General features: G+C 39.0%; 3 protein-coding genes across 4 annotated transcripts in view; 1 reads left to right on the forward strand and 2 right to left on the reverse strand.

Annotated features, from left to right (window-relative positions):
* The window catches only part of LOC148105994 (Fc receptor-like B), a 385,026-nt gene that overhangs the window by 344,516 nt on the left and 22,543 nt on the right, over nucleotides 1-17,967 (forward strand). The window lies entirely within an intron of this gene.
* LOC102777248 (NLR family CARD domain-containing protein 3-like) overlaps nucleotides 1-17,967 on the reverse strand; it is a 1,099,208-nt gene that overhangs the window by 165,502 nt on the left and 915,739 nt on the right. For both annotated transcript variants that reach the window (XM_087837886.1, XM_087837887.1), the window contains one exon: nucleotides 711-884. In XM_087837886.1, the coding sequence (XP_087694012.1) occupies nucleotides 711-884 (174 nt within the window). The remainder of the gene's footprint in view (nucleotides 1-710; nucleotides 885-17,967) is intronic.
* LOC148106000 (protein NLRC3-like) lies at nucleotides 9,331-13,650 on the reverse strand. Its single transcript, XM_087830905.1, has 3 exons — nucleotides 13,422-13,650; nucleotides 12,960-12,998; nucleotides 9,331-11,126 (listed from the first exon to the last, which is right to left on the reverse strand). Exons 1-3 carry the CDS (start codon nucleotides 13,648-13,650, stop codon nucleotides 9,331-9,333), a joined length of 2,064 nt encoding a protein of 687 aa, XP_087687031.1.

Raw genomic sequence — 17,967 nt, forward strand, 5'->3', positions numbered from 1 at the left:
TGAGGAAATACTAATAAAATAAACAAGATAAATGTCCAATTTAGAAATCTTATTCTTTTTTGCTCTATAAAATAGTTGTTTTTATTTTTCAATCACTCATCGTAGCAGTAGGATTTACATGAAAATAAAAACAAATTAAGTTTGAGTGAAAAAGTACATTTTTGGCACTCTCTGGGCAACTGACTCAGTGACTCAAATGACTTAAAAAACCTGATTCATTTTGGTCAGTGACTCATTTAAACTCGATTCGGTAAAAAGAATCAAATTTACCATCACTAATACAAATCCCTTTGGAAAAAACAGCTTTAAAACATGTATTGTTAAATTCCAGATGTTTCTTTGCAAGGAAAACTCAAACACTGAAACAATACCACCAGTAACCTCCTACATATGGAAATGTGGTGTCATTAAAGACATAATAATTTCATTAATACCCAATATCCAGCAAAATATGTAATTTGTACAGTTTGTTCCTAACAAAATCAAATGTATATATTGTGGAAGATTAGCCAAATTTATGTAAATGGCCAGTACATGAATTTTGTTTAAAAATAAACAAACATGACTGTGACAAATTTTACACAGTAATTCAGAGTCTAATAATCCACTCCAATATAAATATAAGTTCAGCTAAAAGCTCTATAGATAAGTCAATCAATAATATAATTAACATTTTAAATGATCATATGTGTTAACGTTTGAATTCTGACCTGAGAGTTTCCACTGCAAACTGTGAACTCTTTAGTCCAGCAGACAGAAGCTTCACTCCTGAATCCTGCAGGTCACAGTTACTCAGGTCCAGCTCTCTCAGACTGGAGGACTGGGCGCTAAGGACTGAGCACAGGGCTTCACAGCTTCTCTCTGACAGGTTACAGCCACCCAGTCTGAAAAATAAAAGAAAATCTATAATACTTATGTAAAGTTTGTTATTATATTACATGCCATCTTTTTATTTTTGATGAAACCTTAACATACTAAGATACAACATCATGTGGATGAACTTGAATAAAATGTTTTTTTTAAATATATCTTTATTTGGACTGGACAAGAAAAAACCATCTGCATAGCAGTATATGAATAACATGGGAACAAAGTCCTCCCAGGTTTTAGATTAAGTCCAGGAGAGCAAATCATAAACAAAGTGATCAGCGGGTGCATATTAACCTCCACTAGCTATTACTAGGAGAGTTGCTCGCATGCTCTCCCGAAGGAGATATATAGAACACATTACATGGAACTATAAACACAAACTGGGGGGTTGCCCATGCTGCAATCATGGTGAACAAATAAGTAAATAAACAAACAATCGTAATAGAAGTAAATGTAAAAAACCAAAGAAACCAAAAAAAAAAAAAACAACAACCAAGTAATAGTGAGATCAAGTGAAAAGATTTAGTAGGGATCATGGTTGTGGCATTTTTCAGGATGAGGAAAAAATGTGACTAAGCATCATTGAACTCGGACAGTTTGCATTCATGATCAATATATGATCCCAGCTGTAAGTATCTATGAAAGTTGTATTTTGTCAGGTTGTGATTGTCCCGTAAGGTCTCAAATCTGAGCACAATATTTCTATTGGATCTTTTTCCTCTTTATGTGCACTTAAATGGTAAATGGCCTGTATTTGTATAGCGCTTTTACTAGTCCCGCCTAGGGACCCCAAAGCGCTTTACACACCCAGTCATCCACCCATTCACACACACACATTCACACACTGGTGGAGGCAAACTAGAGTTGTAGCCACAGCTGCCCTGGGGCAGACTGACAGAAGCAAGGCTGCCATATCGCGTCATCGGCCCTTCTGGCCAACACCAGTAGGCAGTAGGTGAAGTGTCTTGCCCAAGGACACAACGACCGAGACTGTCCGAACCGGCAACCTTCCGATTACAAAGCGAACTCCCAACTCTTGAGCCACGATCGCCCCTTAATACACTTAGTGTATTAATTTACTTGGGGCAGTTTTAATAAGTTTTGGTCGAGAGCTCTCTTACTAGGTTGCCATCCCCATGAGCGCCGGAACTGGAAGCCTTGAATAAAATGTTTAATTGGTTCAGTTTCAAAAACAAATGTCAATTGATCTGACCTCAGAGTATTTAGTTTACAGTTTAAACTTTGTAGTCCAGCAGACAGAAACTTCACTCCTGAATCCTGCACATTTTTGATACTCAGGTCCAGCTCTGTCAGAGTAGAGGACTGAGAGCTGAGCATTGAGGACACAGCTTCACAGTTTTCCGCTAAAAGTTCACAGACGTTGAGTCTGAAAATGAAAACATGAACAAAGACTGATGTTAAAGTGTAATCAGGGTGCAATAACTAATCTTATATTTTAAGAATCCTTGTTGTTTTATGCTGAGCAGATGTGGTACGAAACAACAGTAAATTGATCAAGTTAACCTTTACTGTTTAAATTGCTGGATTTATTTTCTCAGTTAAAAACAAACAAACAAACAAACAAAAGAAAAAGAAGAATACAAATCGGTCAGACCTCAGAATATTCAGTTTGGCTTGTGGGCTCTCCACTGCAGCAGACAGAAGCTTTACTGCTGAATCATTCAGGGTGTTGGTGCTCAGGTCCAGCTCTGTCAGACTACAGGACTGGGAGCTGACCACTGACAACAAATCTGTACAGCCTTCCTCTGACAGGTTACAGCTGCTCAGCCTGAAAAAATAACAAGAACAACAAAATAATAATATTTATTATCAAATAAAATCTCTTTATATGTTGAACCTTAGTAATCAAATGTGTACAAATGAGTACACTACAATGCACAATTAAATAAAAAAATGTTCAAGAATTTAAGTGTAACAGAAGAAAAATATTTCAAATTAAACACAATTATTCCAATGTATTTCATTCATTTTTTTTTTCATTTCACTTATTTATTCATTTCAGGCACAACAAAATACATATATTGAACATAAAGTGCACAAAACAAAAAACAAAAATTACCTGAAAAGGAGTGGGACGAAGAAAACTTATTAAATCCCACCCCTATACTCACTCATCAACAAAAAAGCAAGCAAGCATCTCCACGGCAGCTCGCAACAACAATTAGAACCATCATAACTAAATACAGAATATATAATAATTATAAATTGCGTTACCACAGGTAACAGGCAATAATAATTACATAGTGACAAACATACATACATACATATATGTCTATACACACATATACATACACACTTTTTTTTTTTTTTTTTTTTGGAATCCATACCAGCAATGGTAAGAGAACAGACATTACAGAGCACACTAAAACCATCATTGAGTATACTGTGACCAGACCAACTGTTTGTAGAGGAATTTAAATCTGTGAATATTTTTGCATTGTTTCAGTTGTAAACTCAGACTGTTCCAGATTTTCACACCACATACAGATACACAAAAACCTTTACGGATTGTTCGAGTTCTGGGTAATTTGAATTCCCCGAAGCCTCTCACATTATAAACCCTTTCTCGAATTTCAAATATAATTTGTAAATTTGTAGGTAGAAGTTTATTAAAGGCTTTGTATAAGATTATAGATGTATTGTAATTAACCAGATCCTGGAATTTAAGTAACTTTGCCTGAAGAAAGAGTTTGTGAGTATGATCTAGATAACCAGCCTTGTGAATAATACGCAGTGCTCGTTTCTGTACTGTGACTAATGGATTAGTTGTATTTTTATATGTGTTTCCCCACACTTCCACACAATATGTAAGATATGGAAGAACCAGGGTACAGTACAGAGTACGAAGTGAATCTTTATCAAGGTATGGTTTCACTTTGTTCAAAACTGCGAGGCTTCTGGAAATTTTGGTTTTTATGTGTCTGACGTGTGGTTTCCATGAAATTTTGTTATCAATTACGACTCCCAAAAATTTGTGTTCACTCACATTATCAATTGGTACACCTTCAATGATAATTGGTAATTCTATATTATATTTTAAATTACCAAAAAACATTGCTTTAGTTTTATTTATATTTAATGATAATTTATTTATATCCATCCATTTTTTTATTAATTTTAGCTCCCTGTTTACGGTCATTACAAGATCAGTATAATCATCGCTACTGAAAAATATGTTGGTGTCATCTGCGAACAGTATGAGTTTAAGTACTTGAGAAACATCAAAAATATCATTTATGTATATATTGAAAAGTTTTGGTCCCAACACTGACCCTTGGGGAACACCACATGTAATACCAAGTTTCTCTGAATGGTAATGCCCTATGCTAACATATTGTTCCCAACCCGTTAGGTAACTTTTTACCCAGTTACCAGCTTTCCCTCGAATACCATATCTTTCCAATTTATCCAATAAAATTGAGTGATTGATTGTGTCGAAGGCCTTTTTGAGATCAACAAAAATACCAACTGCATATTTATTTTTATCCAGTGCATTGGTAATTTCTTCTACTGCCTCAATTATCGCCATTGAAGTGGTTCTTTGCGTTCTGAAACCATACTGACCAACATTTATTATTTGATGTTTTTCAAGGAATTTTTCTAATCTTGAATTAAAAAGTTTTTCTAAAATTTTTGAGAATTGAGGCAGTAGAGAAATAGGCCTATAATTGGTAAAACTGTGTTTATCATTACTTTTGTATAGTGGTATTACCTTCGCAATTTTCATTTTTTTTGGAAAACAACCGGACTGAAATGATAAATTACAGATATATGTTAAGGGACTAGCAATATTCAGAATAACCTGTTTAACTACAGACATATTTATGTCATGATAATCCATTGAAGACTTACTTTTACATTTTAATGTGATATTTTTTACTTCTTGCTCATTTGTAGCTGAGAGGAACAGTGAAAAGGGATTTGATTTTATATTAAGGATATTTTCATTTTTTTGACACGGGATGTCCGCTGCTAGTTCAGGGCCAACATTTATAAAAAATTTATTGAACCCATCTACAATGTTACTGAACCCATCTACAATGTTACTATGTATGTAAATGGAAACCAGTGAAGAGCAGGTTAGTTTAGTGACAGTAGTTCAGTGTGTGCTGGCACAGGCCTGTGAGTACTGCAGTATTACAGTTACTACAGTACTGCTGGTCACTTTATTAATTCTAATATGTGTGATTACTGTAAATGTAGTTATAAATAATATAAATAATGTATCATCCTGGACTCTCGTTTCATTTTCTGTCTAAAAGCTGCTTTGGCTCATTCCCCTTTAAAGCCCCACTCTCCCTGAAGGCCAACTTTATTTTGATTGGATGATTTCATAAAGCACGCTGAAGGGCAGTAGCCAGTTATCATGAGCTCCATCTCCTCCACCTTCTGGTTTAGAAATTATAAGAAACTGTAAACCTCATAAAAACTTGTCTTGATGCATGCTCAATCATCCAGGTTAGTAAATCCCAAAAGTTGATTCTGTTCATCTGGACGTAGCGCTTTCAGTGGGAGAAACGTTTCGTCACTCATCCAGGTGACTTCTTCAGTCTCAGCTGACTGCAGGTTTCCAACCCTATAAAAAGAACATTTGCATAATGACTGAAACCAGCCCACTGAAGGAACAATAGGCTGGGAGGTCAGTTCCTTGACCATTAGGTTTCAGTCATTATGTAGATGTACTTTTTATAAGATTGGGGAAAGCTGCAGTCAGCTGAGCCTGAAGAAGTCACGTCGATGAGTGACAAAACGTTTCTCCCGCTGAGAACGCTACGTCCAGATGAACAGAATCAAACTGTGGGGGGCTCATAAAATCATGATTAGAAATCTTCTCAGATGTATTTTTACATTTTAGATCCACAGCAACAAAGTTCACAGCAGGACGTCTCTGTTCAGTAATTACTATGCCCATTACCTGCAAACTGTGAGGTATGCAGGTAATGTCAGGTAAACACTAGCTGTCTGAAACTGTTCCTGTTAAATGTGTGTATAAAGAAAATAAGCTGAAATACAGAGACTGGATGGATCTGTGCTTTGACTTTGACACCAAACATTTCTTCCTGTTAAAAGGGAGTTTTTCCTTCCCACTGTTGCCAAAGTGCTTGCTCATAGGGGGTCATATGATTGTTGGGTTTTTCTCTGTATCTATTACTGTACGATCTACTGTACAATATAAAGCGCATTGAGGCGACTGTTGTTGTCATTTAGCGCTATATAAATAAAATTGAATTGAATTTAATTACATCCCATTTCAGGTACCTGGAACCTGAACCTTCTCTGGAAACCTGGGACGCTGGCGGGTTTCTCTTGCTTACCTATCTGCTCATCCTCTTTCTTTCTGCTCGCATGATGATTTCCTGGTTGAGTTTGTAAAGACCTTCTTGCTGTGCGGCAACAGTGCTAACCACCGTCCGCTGTATTTTTTCAGTCATTAAATCAAACCATGAAAGATCAGCTTGCTTCTTGCGAATAACCTGTCTGTTTTCCATTCCACACCAGGGTCTGCCCACTGGTAAGTTCAGGGATAAGGGTGGAGGATACTCACACAAACAAAAAAAACCCAGATTGCAACTCCAAGTCTCTGTGCTAGTTAACCAGGCCTTTCAGGCTCTTGTTCAATCAGAACCTCATGGAGTCTGAGTTAGCGAGACAGTTAAACATCCCTCTATGCGCCCTTAATCCGCCCATTCCCACTAAGTCATTAAATAACCGAGTGTCCCCTCATATAACTCACTGCACAGAGCCTGTCACCCCTGGCAATCTCAAGAAAACACCTTTTTTGTTTTTCATGCACCTCATAAACCACTCATACTCAGGTTTCCTTGGCTAGAATTACATAACCCACACTTAGACTGGTCAGGTCAGAGGGTAATCAGTTAGAGTCTGTTCTGTCATTCAAATTGCCTTGTTTCCGCCCGTCCACCGGAACCTGTGGAATCATCAACCAACACTGAGACTGTTTTAGATCTCTCCTGTGTGCCCACCAAATGTCATGATCTTCAGGAAGTATTTAGCAAAAGTAAGGCGCTTTCACTGCCACCTCACAAACCACATGACTGCACCATAGAACTACTCTCTGGCTCCACCCGGCCTTCTAGCTGGCTGCATAACCTGTCTAGACCTGAGTGTGCGGCTATGGAAAAGTACATTAAGGAATCCCTCGGTGCAGGCATAATCCAACGATTGTCATCTCAAGTTGGAACTTCTTTTTTGTGGGGAAAAAGGATGGCTCTCTCTGGCCATGCATTTACTTCAGGGGCCTCAGTGATATTACCATCAAGAATAAGTACCTATTACCTCATTAGCTCTGCTTTCAGGCCATTTCACAGCGCCACAGGGTTTACAAAACCCCACCTCCGCAACGCTTACCACTTTTTCCAGCTCAATCAGGGAGACAAGTGGAAGACCGTTTTAAACATGCCATTGGGGGACTACGAGTATTTGGTCATGCCGCCTGGGTTAACTAATGCTCCCGCAATGTTTCAACATTAGTTAACGATGTCCTCCGGGACTTCCTTGACAGGTTTGTATTGGTGTATCTGGATGATATCCTCATTTTTCCCAAAACCTGCGAGGAACATCAGTCTCATGTCCATGCTATTTTTCCAACGTTTGCTGGAGAATAAACCTGATGTCAAAGCAGAAAAGTGTGAATTCCATTCCTCATCAATAACTTTTTTCAGTTACATTTTGGCAAGGGGGCAGGTGAAGACGGATCTGGCAAAAGTGAAAGCTTTCACAGAGTGGCCTTCCCCTTGTACCCATTGTAGATCCCAGAAGCATCTCCAATGGGTTTTGGGAATAGCAAATTTTTATAGACGGTTCATTTGCAACTATAGTCAGGTAGCTAAAGTCTCAGCATGCATCTGGTCCCCCAAAGCTGAAACTGCATTCACCAAACTGAAGTATCTGTTCAACACGGCACCTTTTTGGTTCACCCTGATCACAGTTATCATTGTAAAGGTGGACACATCAGAAATTGGAGAAGGGAGAGGTAAATGATACCAAGTGAAAGAGAATGCTTTGGGGGGGGTGTCATGCTGCTGTCATGGTCTGTGTGAGCAGCTGTGGTTTCCCACTAGACTCTGGTTTCTGCCTTTGGGTGAAGCCTGGTCAGCCTGTAAATTGTCCACACCTGACAGTAATCTACTAGGCTGAATATAACATCAGCACTCTCAACAACTCTGCTAACCTCTTAATCCTCGGATCATCTACTCACCCTTGCAGTTCAGTCACATTTTCCTGGATGCTGGTCTTCTTGATTCACTCACAGCCACATTAATACCTTTCGTCTCTTAGACTTACTCGACCACTTTGCCTGGACTCAAAGCTAACAAGTACTCACCCAGACCTCACCACCTGCCTTCCCCAAGTTGCTTTTCAACTGCTGACAAGTAAATGGTAAATGGACTGATTCTTATATAGTGTTTTTCTACTTTCCCGGAGTACTCAAAGCGCTCTATACAACATGCCACATCCACCCAATCACAAACACTTTATCTGTACTTAGTGCTTTCTAAGTATATTCACACACATTCATACTCTGATGGATGCATCAGAGCAAGTTGGGGTTAGTATCTTGCCCAAGGATACTTGACATGCAGACTGGAGGAGCCAGGGATCGAACCACCAACCTTCCGATCAGTAGGTCAGATCAGACCAGCTTTACCTCCTGAGCTACAGAAACCCCAAGTAAGACATTGAAGATAACCTCGTTCACTTACTGTAACCTCCACCAGTGATCTTTCTGATGCTGCTCTACCTCTGTTACAGTGACTCAGATTACCATTAACCAAGACCCATTTCCAGAAACCTACCATAGAGCCCACTTCATGCTCACAGCTTCAAGTACTTGACTTCCGCCATAGTTCACAGTTTTTGTTAAAAATTCCAAGTGTCAAGTTCCTGTGTGTAAATAAAGCCTTCACGTCTAGTAATATTCAGTTCCTTCACCTTTGTCTGTATTTTGGGTTCACCATGTTGTTCTGGCCACATTGAGGTAACAGATTTATATTTGAAAAACAGAGAGACATTGGGGATTGCAATAAAGATGAGACACAAACCAGACCTTAAAATAAGAACATCTGAAGAAGATGTGGGTGCAGTCTGGTAGCTCAAGTATTTGCTTTAAAAAAAACAGAGTTAAACTCCTGGTTGTTGGAGACAAGTGAACAACTGGAGGATAATAAACCTGTCAGAGGGGCTGAAGGATCAGAGCTCAAGTTCTTATAGGCTGGATCTGGATTGTACTTTGATTTGAGTTAAAGACAAAAATATTTCAGAAATGCTGACATGTCCTGCTGGAGAGAAATATTTAAAGTATCACATTTGACTAAGTGACTATTTTTTAATTGTTCTTAAAAGGCAGTGATCTTTGAACTGAGCACCTCTGATTTATTTCCCATGATTTTCAGAATGAAGCGATGAGTTCATGTTTACTTACAGAGCTTTGTTGGAGGCTTTGACCACTGGCAGCAGCCTCAGAAGAGCCTCCTCTGAAGCAGAGTATTTCTTCAGGTCAAACTCATCCAGATCTTTTTCTGATGACAGTAAGATGAAGACCAGAGCTGACCACTGAGCAGAAGACAGTTTATCTGTGGAGAGACTTCCTGATCTCAGGGACTGTTGGATCTCCTCCACTAGAGAACGATCATTCAGTTCATTCAGACAGTGAAACAGATTGATGCTTTTCTCTGCAGACAGATTCTCACTGAGCTTCTTCTTGATGTACTGGACTGTTTTCTGATTGGTCTGTGAGCTACTTCCTGTCTGTGTCAGCAGACCTCGTAGGAGACTCTGATTGGTCTGCAGTGAAAGACCCAGGAGGAAGCGGAGGAACAAGTCAAGGTGTCCATTTGGACTCTCTAAGGCCTTGTTCACAGCACTCTGGTAGAAGTGTTTCTCTGCAGATTCTCCTGTTTCAGACTTCTTGGGGGTTGTTTGTTCTTCCAGCAGATTTTTTCCAGAGTTGATGAAGGTCAGATGGACATGAAGAGCAGCCAGAAACTCCTGAACACTCAGATGGATGAAGCAGAACACCTTGTCCTGGTACAGTCCTCTCTCCTCTTTAAAGATCTGTGTGAACACTCCTGAGTACACTGAGGCTGCTCTGATATCGATGCCACACTCTGTCAGGTCTGATTCATAGAAGATCAGGTTTCCTTTCTGCAGCTGATCAAAAGCCAGTTTTCCCAGAGACTCCATCATCTTCCTGCTCTCTGGACTCCAGTGTGGATCTGTCTCAGCTCCTCCATCATACTTGACCTTCTTCACTTTGGCCTGAACCACCAGGAAGTGGATGTACATCTCAGTCAGGGTCTTGGGCAGCTGTCCTCCCTCTCTGGTTTCCAGCACATCCTCCAGAACTGTAGCAGTGATCCAGCAGAAGACTGGGATGTGACACATGATGTGGAGGCTTCGTGATGTCTTGATGTGGGAGATGATCCTGCTGGCCTGCTCCTCATCTCTGAATCTCTTCCTGAAGTACTCCTCCTTCTGTGAGTCAGTGAACCCTCTAACCTCTGTCACCATGCCAACACATTTAGGAGGGATCTGATTGGCTGCTGCAGGTCGTGTGGTTATCCAGAGGCGAGCAGAGGGAAGCAGTTTCCCCCTGATGAGGTTTATCAGCAGCACATCCACTGAGGTGGACTTTCTAGGGTCAGTTAGGATTGTAGTTTTGTGGAAGTCCAGAGGAAGTCGACACTCATCCAGACCATCAAAGATGAACACAACCTGGAAGTCTTCAAAGCTGCAGATTCCTGCTTCTTTGGTTTCAGTAAAGAAGTGATGAACAAGTCCCACCAAGCTGAACTTTTCCTCTTTCACCACATTCAGTTCTCTGAAAGTGAATGGAAACATGAACTGGATGTCCTGGTTGGCTTTGTCTTCAGCCCAGTCCAGGCTGTATTTCTGTGTTAAGACTGTTTTCCCAATGCCAGCCACTCCCTTTGTCAGCACTGTTCTGATTGGTTTATTTCTTCCAGGTGAGGCTTTAAAGATGTCTTCTTGTCTGATGGTTGTTTCTGGTCTGTCTGGTTTCCTGGATGCTGTTTCAATCTGTCTGACCTCATGTTCATCATTGACCTCTGCAGTCCCTCCCTTTGTGATGTAGAGCTCTGTGTAGATCTGATTCAGAAGGGTTTGGTTTCCTGCTTTAGCGATCCCCTCAAACACACACTCAAACTCATCCTTCAGCTTAGACTTGAGTTTAAGTTGACACCTCTGAATAATCTCTGAATAAAAACAGTAGTTGAGATGATTAGTCTACTATGGTCCATACATTGCTAACAACTTATATATACATCTATTTGCATCTTAATAACTTTTGTTTAAATCTCATTAGATGTTTGTGTAGCATATGAGTTATACTTTTGAATTTCACAAAAACATTCTCTGTTTAGTGAAATATTTAATTTTATGTTTTAATCTCCTGCCTATGTGATCCGAGTCTGTGTGTGTTTGTGTGTTTGTGTGCGCTTCGTAGGCGCGTGCATGTGTGCCTGGGTCACAGCTCCTTTCAGCATGGCCGAAGGTAAGTCACTGCCACGTTGCTCTCAGCTAATGAAAGCTTATTAAGACCACAAGCTGCAATTCGAGTATAGCTGAACTGCCGCATTTTGGTCTGTTGTTCACAGACTCGTTCGGCATAAGTTTTGTAGATGGCAGATTTCACTAATTTAACTTTTTTTTTAATGAGTTTTAGCCCAAAGATGCAGCTGTAACGTTAACATACCATTTTTTTTAAACAGCATGCACCGTTTTCATTTGTCAGGAGACTCACAGGCCTTTATTTCTATGTGTTGCAGGAATGGGGATGTGGTTTTTCATTGATTGCCTTTGTGGTACAGTGTTGTATTGCCTGTTGGATGGTGTTTATTAATATGATTATATTTGAGTTTAACGTTTGAATTATAAGCACCAAAAGGTTGGGTCCTGGTTATTAAGTTGAATTTGTTTGTCTGATTGTTCAATTATTTTCGAATAATTTTGTTTTATTGTTCCTATAAGTTGCTTTTGATGATTTTTCTGATATATTATTTATTTTATGCTTTTTGTTGTTTTTTGAGAGCTTAATTGAAAATTTTAAAACAATTCATTGTATTTGATTCATTATATTCTAGTAGAGTAGATAAAGCTGCAGCATTATCACAGCACAGATCCTCCACAGCGTGGCTGGAGGAGAGATTTCATCGCAGGCGCACGATATGCACAGATCACATTTATCAATGTAGATAGAATATAATCCACCCACTGTTGTCATCTTCAATGCCCTGTAACAACATGGAGCAGAGCAGCTACCCGAATGCTACATCAACAGCGGTCGATCATGGAAATATGGTATCTAACCAGATTCTTACTCTGGATGGCATTACCTTGGACTCCAGTAACACTGTGAGGAACCTTGGAGTCATTTTTGACCAGGACATGTCCTTCAACGCACATATTAAACAAGACTAGAAAGAGAGAGCAGATTTCTCCTGTCCTGCCGACGTAGGACAGTTTTCCAATTTCATTGTACTATTGTACTATGTATGACTGTGCAATGACAATAAAGAGTTATCTTATCTTATCTTATCTTTGGCTTCCTGTTAAATCCAGAATTCAAAATCCTGCTCCTCACATACAAGGTCTTAAATAATCAGGCCCCATCTTATCTTAATGACCTTGTAGTACCATATCACCCTATTAGAGCACTTCGCTCTCGCTCTGCAGGCCTACTTGTTGTTCCTAGAGTATTTAAAAGTAGAATGGGAGGCAGAGCCTTCAGTTTTCAGGCCCCTCTTCTGTGGAACCAGCTTCCAGTTTGGATTCAGGAGACAGACACTATCTCTACTTTCAAGATTAGGCTTCAAACTTTCCTTTTTGCTAAAGCATATAGTTAGGGCTGGACCATGTTGCACTGATTTTGAAAGAGTGAAGGTTTAAATGTTTTATGAAGTCATTGTATAACTTTCCTAAAGCATGATTTGTTTGACTATTTCTGATCAGAGCTCTGATTGGTCAGCTCAGAGTTCACGTGCTTCTGCCTCATCCATGTCTCTTCAGAGAGACTGATGAATACTTACCTTCTGATTCTGATGGATGTGATGAGGCTGAGGGAGTTCCTGTTGGAGGAAAGTGCACCTTAAATCATGAGCTTTTTAAAAATGAAAATCAAAACCTGTGTAGATTCAAAATAATGTAAATGTAAATTTGTACTCAAATCAAATCAAATCACTTTTATTGTCACATCACATGTGCAGGTACACTGGTACAGTACATGCGAGTGAAATTCTTGTGTGCGAGCTTCACAAGCAACAGAGTTGTGCAAAATACAATAACGTAAAACAACCAAAATATAAGAATGACTAAATCTGAAAGTAATAAATATATGTACAATATATAAGAGTATATGCATTACTGGATGTGTATACTCAAAGGTTATTTGAGGAGGAAAGAGAAAACTAAGTTCAATATATACAATAAATTATGAGAATGTTGTGTCTTCCTAACACACTGACTGTTTGTTTATTTTTTCTCTGACTGACCTTTTTTCATCTTCTTTAAAATCAACCCCGCCACCTCCATCACATGGTCAGTAGTATATGTTTCCACCATGAGATCCACTGTTCTCGTTCTGCTTGCTTTCTCCAGGCGGCTCTTTTTGATGGGCGTGAAATCCCCTCCCTTCTGCAGGTGCCAGTGGAAACGGTCAAGCTCCTTTTCTCCCAAATCATCCAGCATGTCCAGCAGCTGCTCCTTAACAGACGCCTCCATCTTTGACCTGTAAGTCATGAGAGAACATGAATCACGGTCTCACCACACTTTATTTTTTACTTATTTAATATATTTCACAGCAGATTACATGTTTATTCTGGATTATTTAGATTTTACTTCTGACTGACTTTTCTGGATGGATTATTCTGTGGTGAGAATAACATCACACACTGAATGGTAAAGAGTCAATAATGAATAAAATACAGTAGGGGGCAGCCTTGTGGAGAGCTGGTGTTAAGGCTGAGGAAAGATGAAGCCCCCACTGAACACGGTCTGACAGGGAGTCTCTGATCCAGGAACAATTAGAAAACAACCAGAAAACTTAAAATCAGCTGAAGTATATGAAAAATGTAATATGAAGTCAACACTCAAACTAGTTTTTATCAAGATTATACTGGCACCAGTTTGACATGAGGTTTCTAAATCTGCTCTGCAGTCAGGAACATGGTGTCCAGAAGACATTGTCATATAACAGTTCCAATATAATTATCTGATGATGGGGTAACTCTGGTCCTTGGAGATATTCTCAGGTTGCTGTTGATCCTAATGAGCTGTTTCTCCTCTATTAGAGCAGACAAACATCAGCTGTACTTAAAGGCACTAAGTGCTGCACACAGGCTGGAGCTGATGCACTCGCTCTACAGAAGCACAAGTCCAAAAATTGCTTGATTTTAGAAATGTTTTTGCTCTTTTTTGCTCTATAAAATAGTTGACTTTTTTAGAATCATTCATCTTAGCAGTGGGATTTACATGAAAAGAGAAACAAATTAAGTTTGAGTGAAAATGTACATTTTTTGCACTCTCTGGTCAACTGACTCAGTGAATCAAATGACTCAAAAAACCCGATTCACTTTGGTGAGTGACTCATTAAAACTCGATTCAGTAAAAAGAATCAAATTTACCATCACTACTCCTACATTCTTTACACCCTGACTACTGTGTTTGTGGAAACACTCCTACACACACCGCTTCACATATGAACATGTGTGTGAAACAGAGCTGACCTGAAATTAAACATGATTGAGAGGAAAAACAAATCATTCATGTGCACATCAACTCAAATCCTCCTTTCCATCATGTGTGCTGTCTGTGGTAATAAGAAAAATAAGAAGTGACAGTTTGTCTCTCTAAGTGTGGTAATGTGGACAGAAAACAAAAGGAAGGTGGACGAGGCAACACAAGGTGTCAAAAGATGTATTCTAAGACACTTCTTCAGCTTCGAATCAGAGAGGAGAAACACACAGTTTTTACTTGCAGCAAGGGCAGTCACAGAACACTCGCACAGAAGTGAGCGCTCCGAGACTCGCGCCCTGCCACTGCCCTGGTCTTTATTTATATACATCGGTGGGTGTGTTTGTTCATTACATTGGGATGTGGTTTCGTATATGTGTGTGTGTGTGTGTGTGTGTGTGTGTGTGTGTGTGTGGGGGGGGGGGGGGGGGGGGGGGGGGTCAAAGTGTGACCCCATGAAGACTTCCCTAAACCTGCTGGTCTGGAAGTCCAGCAGTTCATCTAAACAAAAGGCACTTAGAGTAAAACAGACATAGATACGTTTATCCTATCATAAAACAATAAAAGAAGGTATGCCCCTTTCCCACGCTCACAGGATGTGGGTGTGGGTGTAAAAGCCAGAGCACTCTGAAGAGGAGTGAACGCACCCCCCTCTTCATGCTACACAGACCTCCTAGGATGAGACATTCTTTCAATATGCCATCAACTATATACTTCTAAACACAAATGATTACAAGCAGTATTCTACCATAAGTAAACTTATATTATTAAAAGATTATACTGACTACTAGGGTACAATTGACACAAGGATATTGTTTTGATTTTCTGTTGTTGGTTGTTTTTTTCCCAACTGTGAATTTTTGATTTAAAAAGGAGGAGAATTTTAAGAGTTACAGCTCTGTGTTACGTACTCTCTGCCCCAAAAGGGGGAGGTGGCAGAGTTTTATTGGGAGTGGCAAACAGGGACACCATTAGAAATGAGTCTATTAGAGGGACAGCTGAGGTCAAACACACAGACAGTGAGACTAACATATGCTCTTTGAGTTAAGTCTGTGTACAAATAGAAATTGATAACTATTATTTGGTATTATTATATAGGAACATAGCATTTTAGAGTACAAGTAATTATGACTTTTTATACTAAATCTGATTAAAACACTTTGAAAATAAATACTACATTCATCTACATTCGTGATTCTTCTGTCTCAACATCTCACTTTGCCTTAGACATACTTGATAACTAATATCTAATTATCTGTTAATGTTTTCACTAATTTAATATAATAATTTTATTTGGTCTAATGAAGTCAGCGTAAATCAACAATGCAAAAACTTGTGTTGTTGTAATTACTTCCTGTTGAAGCAGATTCAATATAACAAACATTTATATTGTTATAACATTTATAACAAAGGATTTTTAAACAGACAGAAGCCAGCAGGTTTAATTCAATTCATTACTACATCTATACATCCACCTGCACTGTAATTATAAAGACCTCCAACAGTTGTTGACACTATAACTGCTTATGGTCAAACAGATGTGCAAGTCTGACAGTAGGTGGACCAGCGACCACCCTGCAGTTAGTGAGCAGGAGAGCAGAGGTGATAGTAGGGCTGTGCGATAGGACCAAAATCTCATATCCCGATATAAGACATCTATCATCCCAATAACGATATAAATCACAGAAATTTAACATTTTCTGTCAATTCTGTGAATCTCGGGGAACTCGAATTGTGTGAAGTGTTTCCAGTGGGGAATCGTGTACCTGGAATCGAGTGTTTTGACCAATGTATGAAACGATACATTTTTTTACATAAGTTCTTTGTATTTTCTTCGTGAGTATTTATTACACGGTGTGCTGCGGGGAAAAGCCTGTTCTAACGTTTGAGTCTAAGGTTTATTTTTTAGCACCTGACGGCTCTTTTTTGCTTCTCACCCGTAAACACTCTGCATCCTCTTTCACCGGATTCCGTTTATTTTGAAAAGTCTCAACAGGATCTTGAGCTTTATTGTGAAAGGTTTATGTGTCAAACAAACAAGATGATGGCAGAGCCACGCTACCTAATACTATGTGGTACTATGTAGTATGTTGTCTTTCAAATGTTATACTGTGCTATACTGCCCTTACACTCGTTGTTACCAACAAAAACGCATAAAAACAGGCGCTTGTCCATCCGTAGTGTGGTTATATTAAATAGAAGAGAAAGAGAGAACTTTAATAAATTAATATAGCCTCTACAGTGGCTATAATAATTTACCACAACAGTCACTACAGTGATGAAAAAATATTTGGGGCACATTAGTATATGTGAGGGGGCAAACTCCTCAAAATGGGTGGTGACCATGGTGGCCAATAAGAAGTCGGCCACCTTGGATACAACTTTTGTTTTTTCAATAGGAAGAGGGCCATGTGACACATCAACCTTATTGGTAATGTCACAAGAAAAACAATGGTGTGCTTGGTTTCAATATTTTTTTAAAACCCCTAAATTCCTGATCTTCATTCATAGTTGCAGCAGTGTTCATGTGTCATAACAAATTTTGTTTTAATATAAAATTTAATATAATATAATAAGGTCCAACCTTTGCTGCCCAAAAAAAGTGTATATGCCGTTCTGAATGGCAAAGTGATTCTTCAATCACTAGTTATTAAGAAGGGTCCCAAGTCCTTCCAGTCACCAACTGGGATTATGCTGACGGCGCAGGGTCCTTTTACAAGTCTGTGAAAGTTAGGGGGTTCCCACCCCTGAACTTATGCACTTCCTAGAAGTCTAACTTCCGTCCTAACTGACATTAATTTGAAACAAAAATAAAAAAAGCAGGTTTTAATCGATGTAGGTCCAACCTTATAACCAATAGGGACTCAAGGCCCTCAAAGAAATAACCAATTACCTATTTTACTGTGTTTTCTTAACACACACATTAACTTCTTTTCTCTTTCACCATGAAATACCATATTTCCTTTAACTCAGTACTGTCATTCTCAAAATTTAATTATTGTTACCCCAAAGATTTACCTTTATTCTCAGAAATTTAGTTTTACCACTACTGAGCCAATTTAATAGTTAAGATCGTCAACTCAGCGAACAGATAATTTAGAATTCATCCAATATGCAAAATTAGTTTTTTTGAACAGGCTTGTGCTTACCTTTAAATCTTTTTAGACCGGTCTTCTGTTCGCCTCATTTTAGATCCAAACTTGGGCCACATTTGTTCTCTCTTTTGCAAAGGAAATACCAAATATTAAACCCGATTCTTTGATCCCCATGAGAGAACAGAGAAAACCCGACTCAGGACTGGTCAAA

Source organism: Neolamprologus brichardi, chromosome 3 (genome assembly GCF_056152115.1).
Source record: "Neolamprologus brichardi isolate AB-2024 chromosome 3, ASM5615211v1, whole genome shotgun sequence".
Taxonomy (NCBI): domain Eukaryota; kingdom Metazoa; phylum Chordata; class Actinopteri; order Cichliformes; family Cichlidae; genus Neolamprologus; species Neolamprologus brichardi.

Bases quoted from the DNA above. Each gene is read 5' to 3' on its own strand.
- LOC148106000 (XM_087830905.1), bottom strand. From the start codon at position 13,650: ATGGAGGCGTCTGTTAAGGAGCAGCTGCTGGACATGCTGGATGATTTG. The intron at 12,999-13,421 runs GTCAGTCAGAGA...TTCCTCCAACAG, and splicing joins TTTAAAGAAGATGAAAAAAG to GAACTCCCTCAGCCTCATCA. The intron at 11,127-12,959 runs GTAAGTATTCAT...GTTTTTATTCAG, and splicing joins ACATCCATCAGAATCAGAAG to AGATTATTCAGAGGTGTCAA.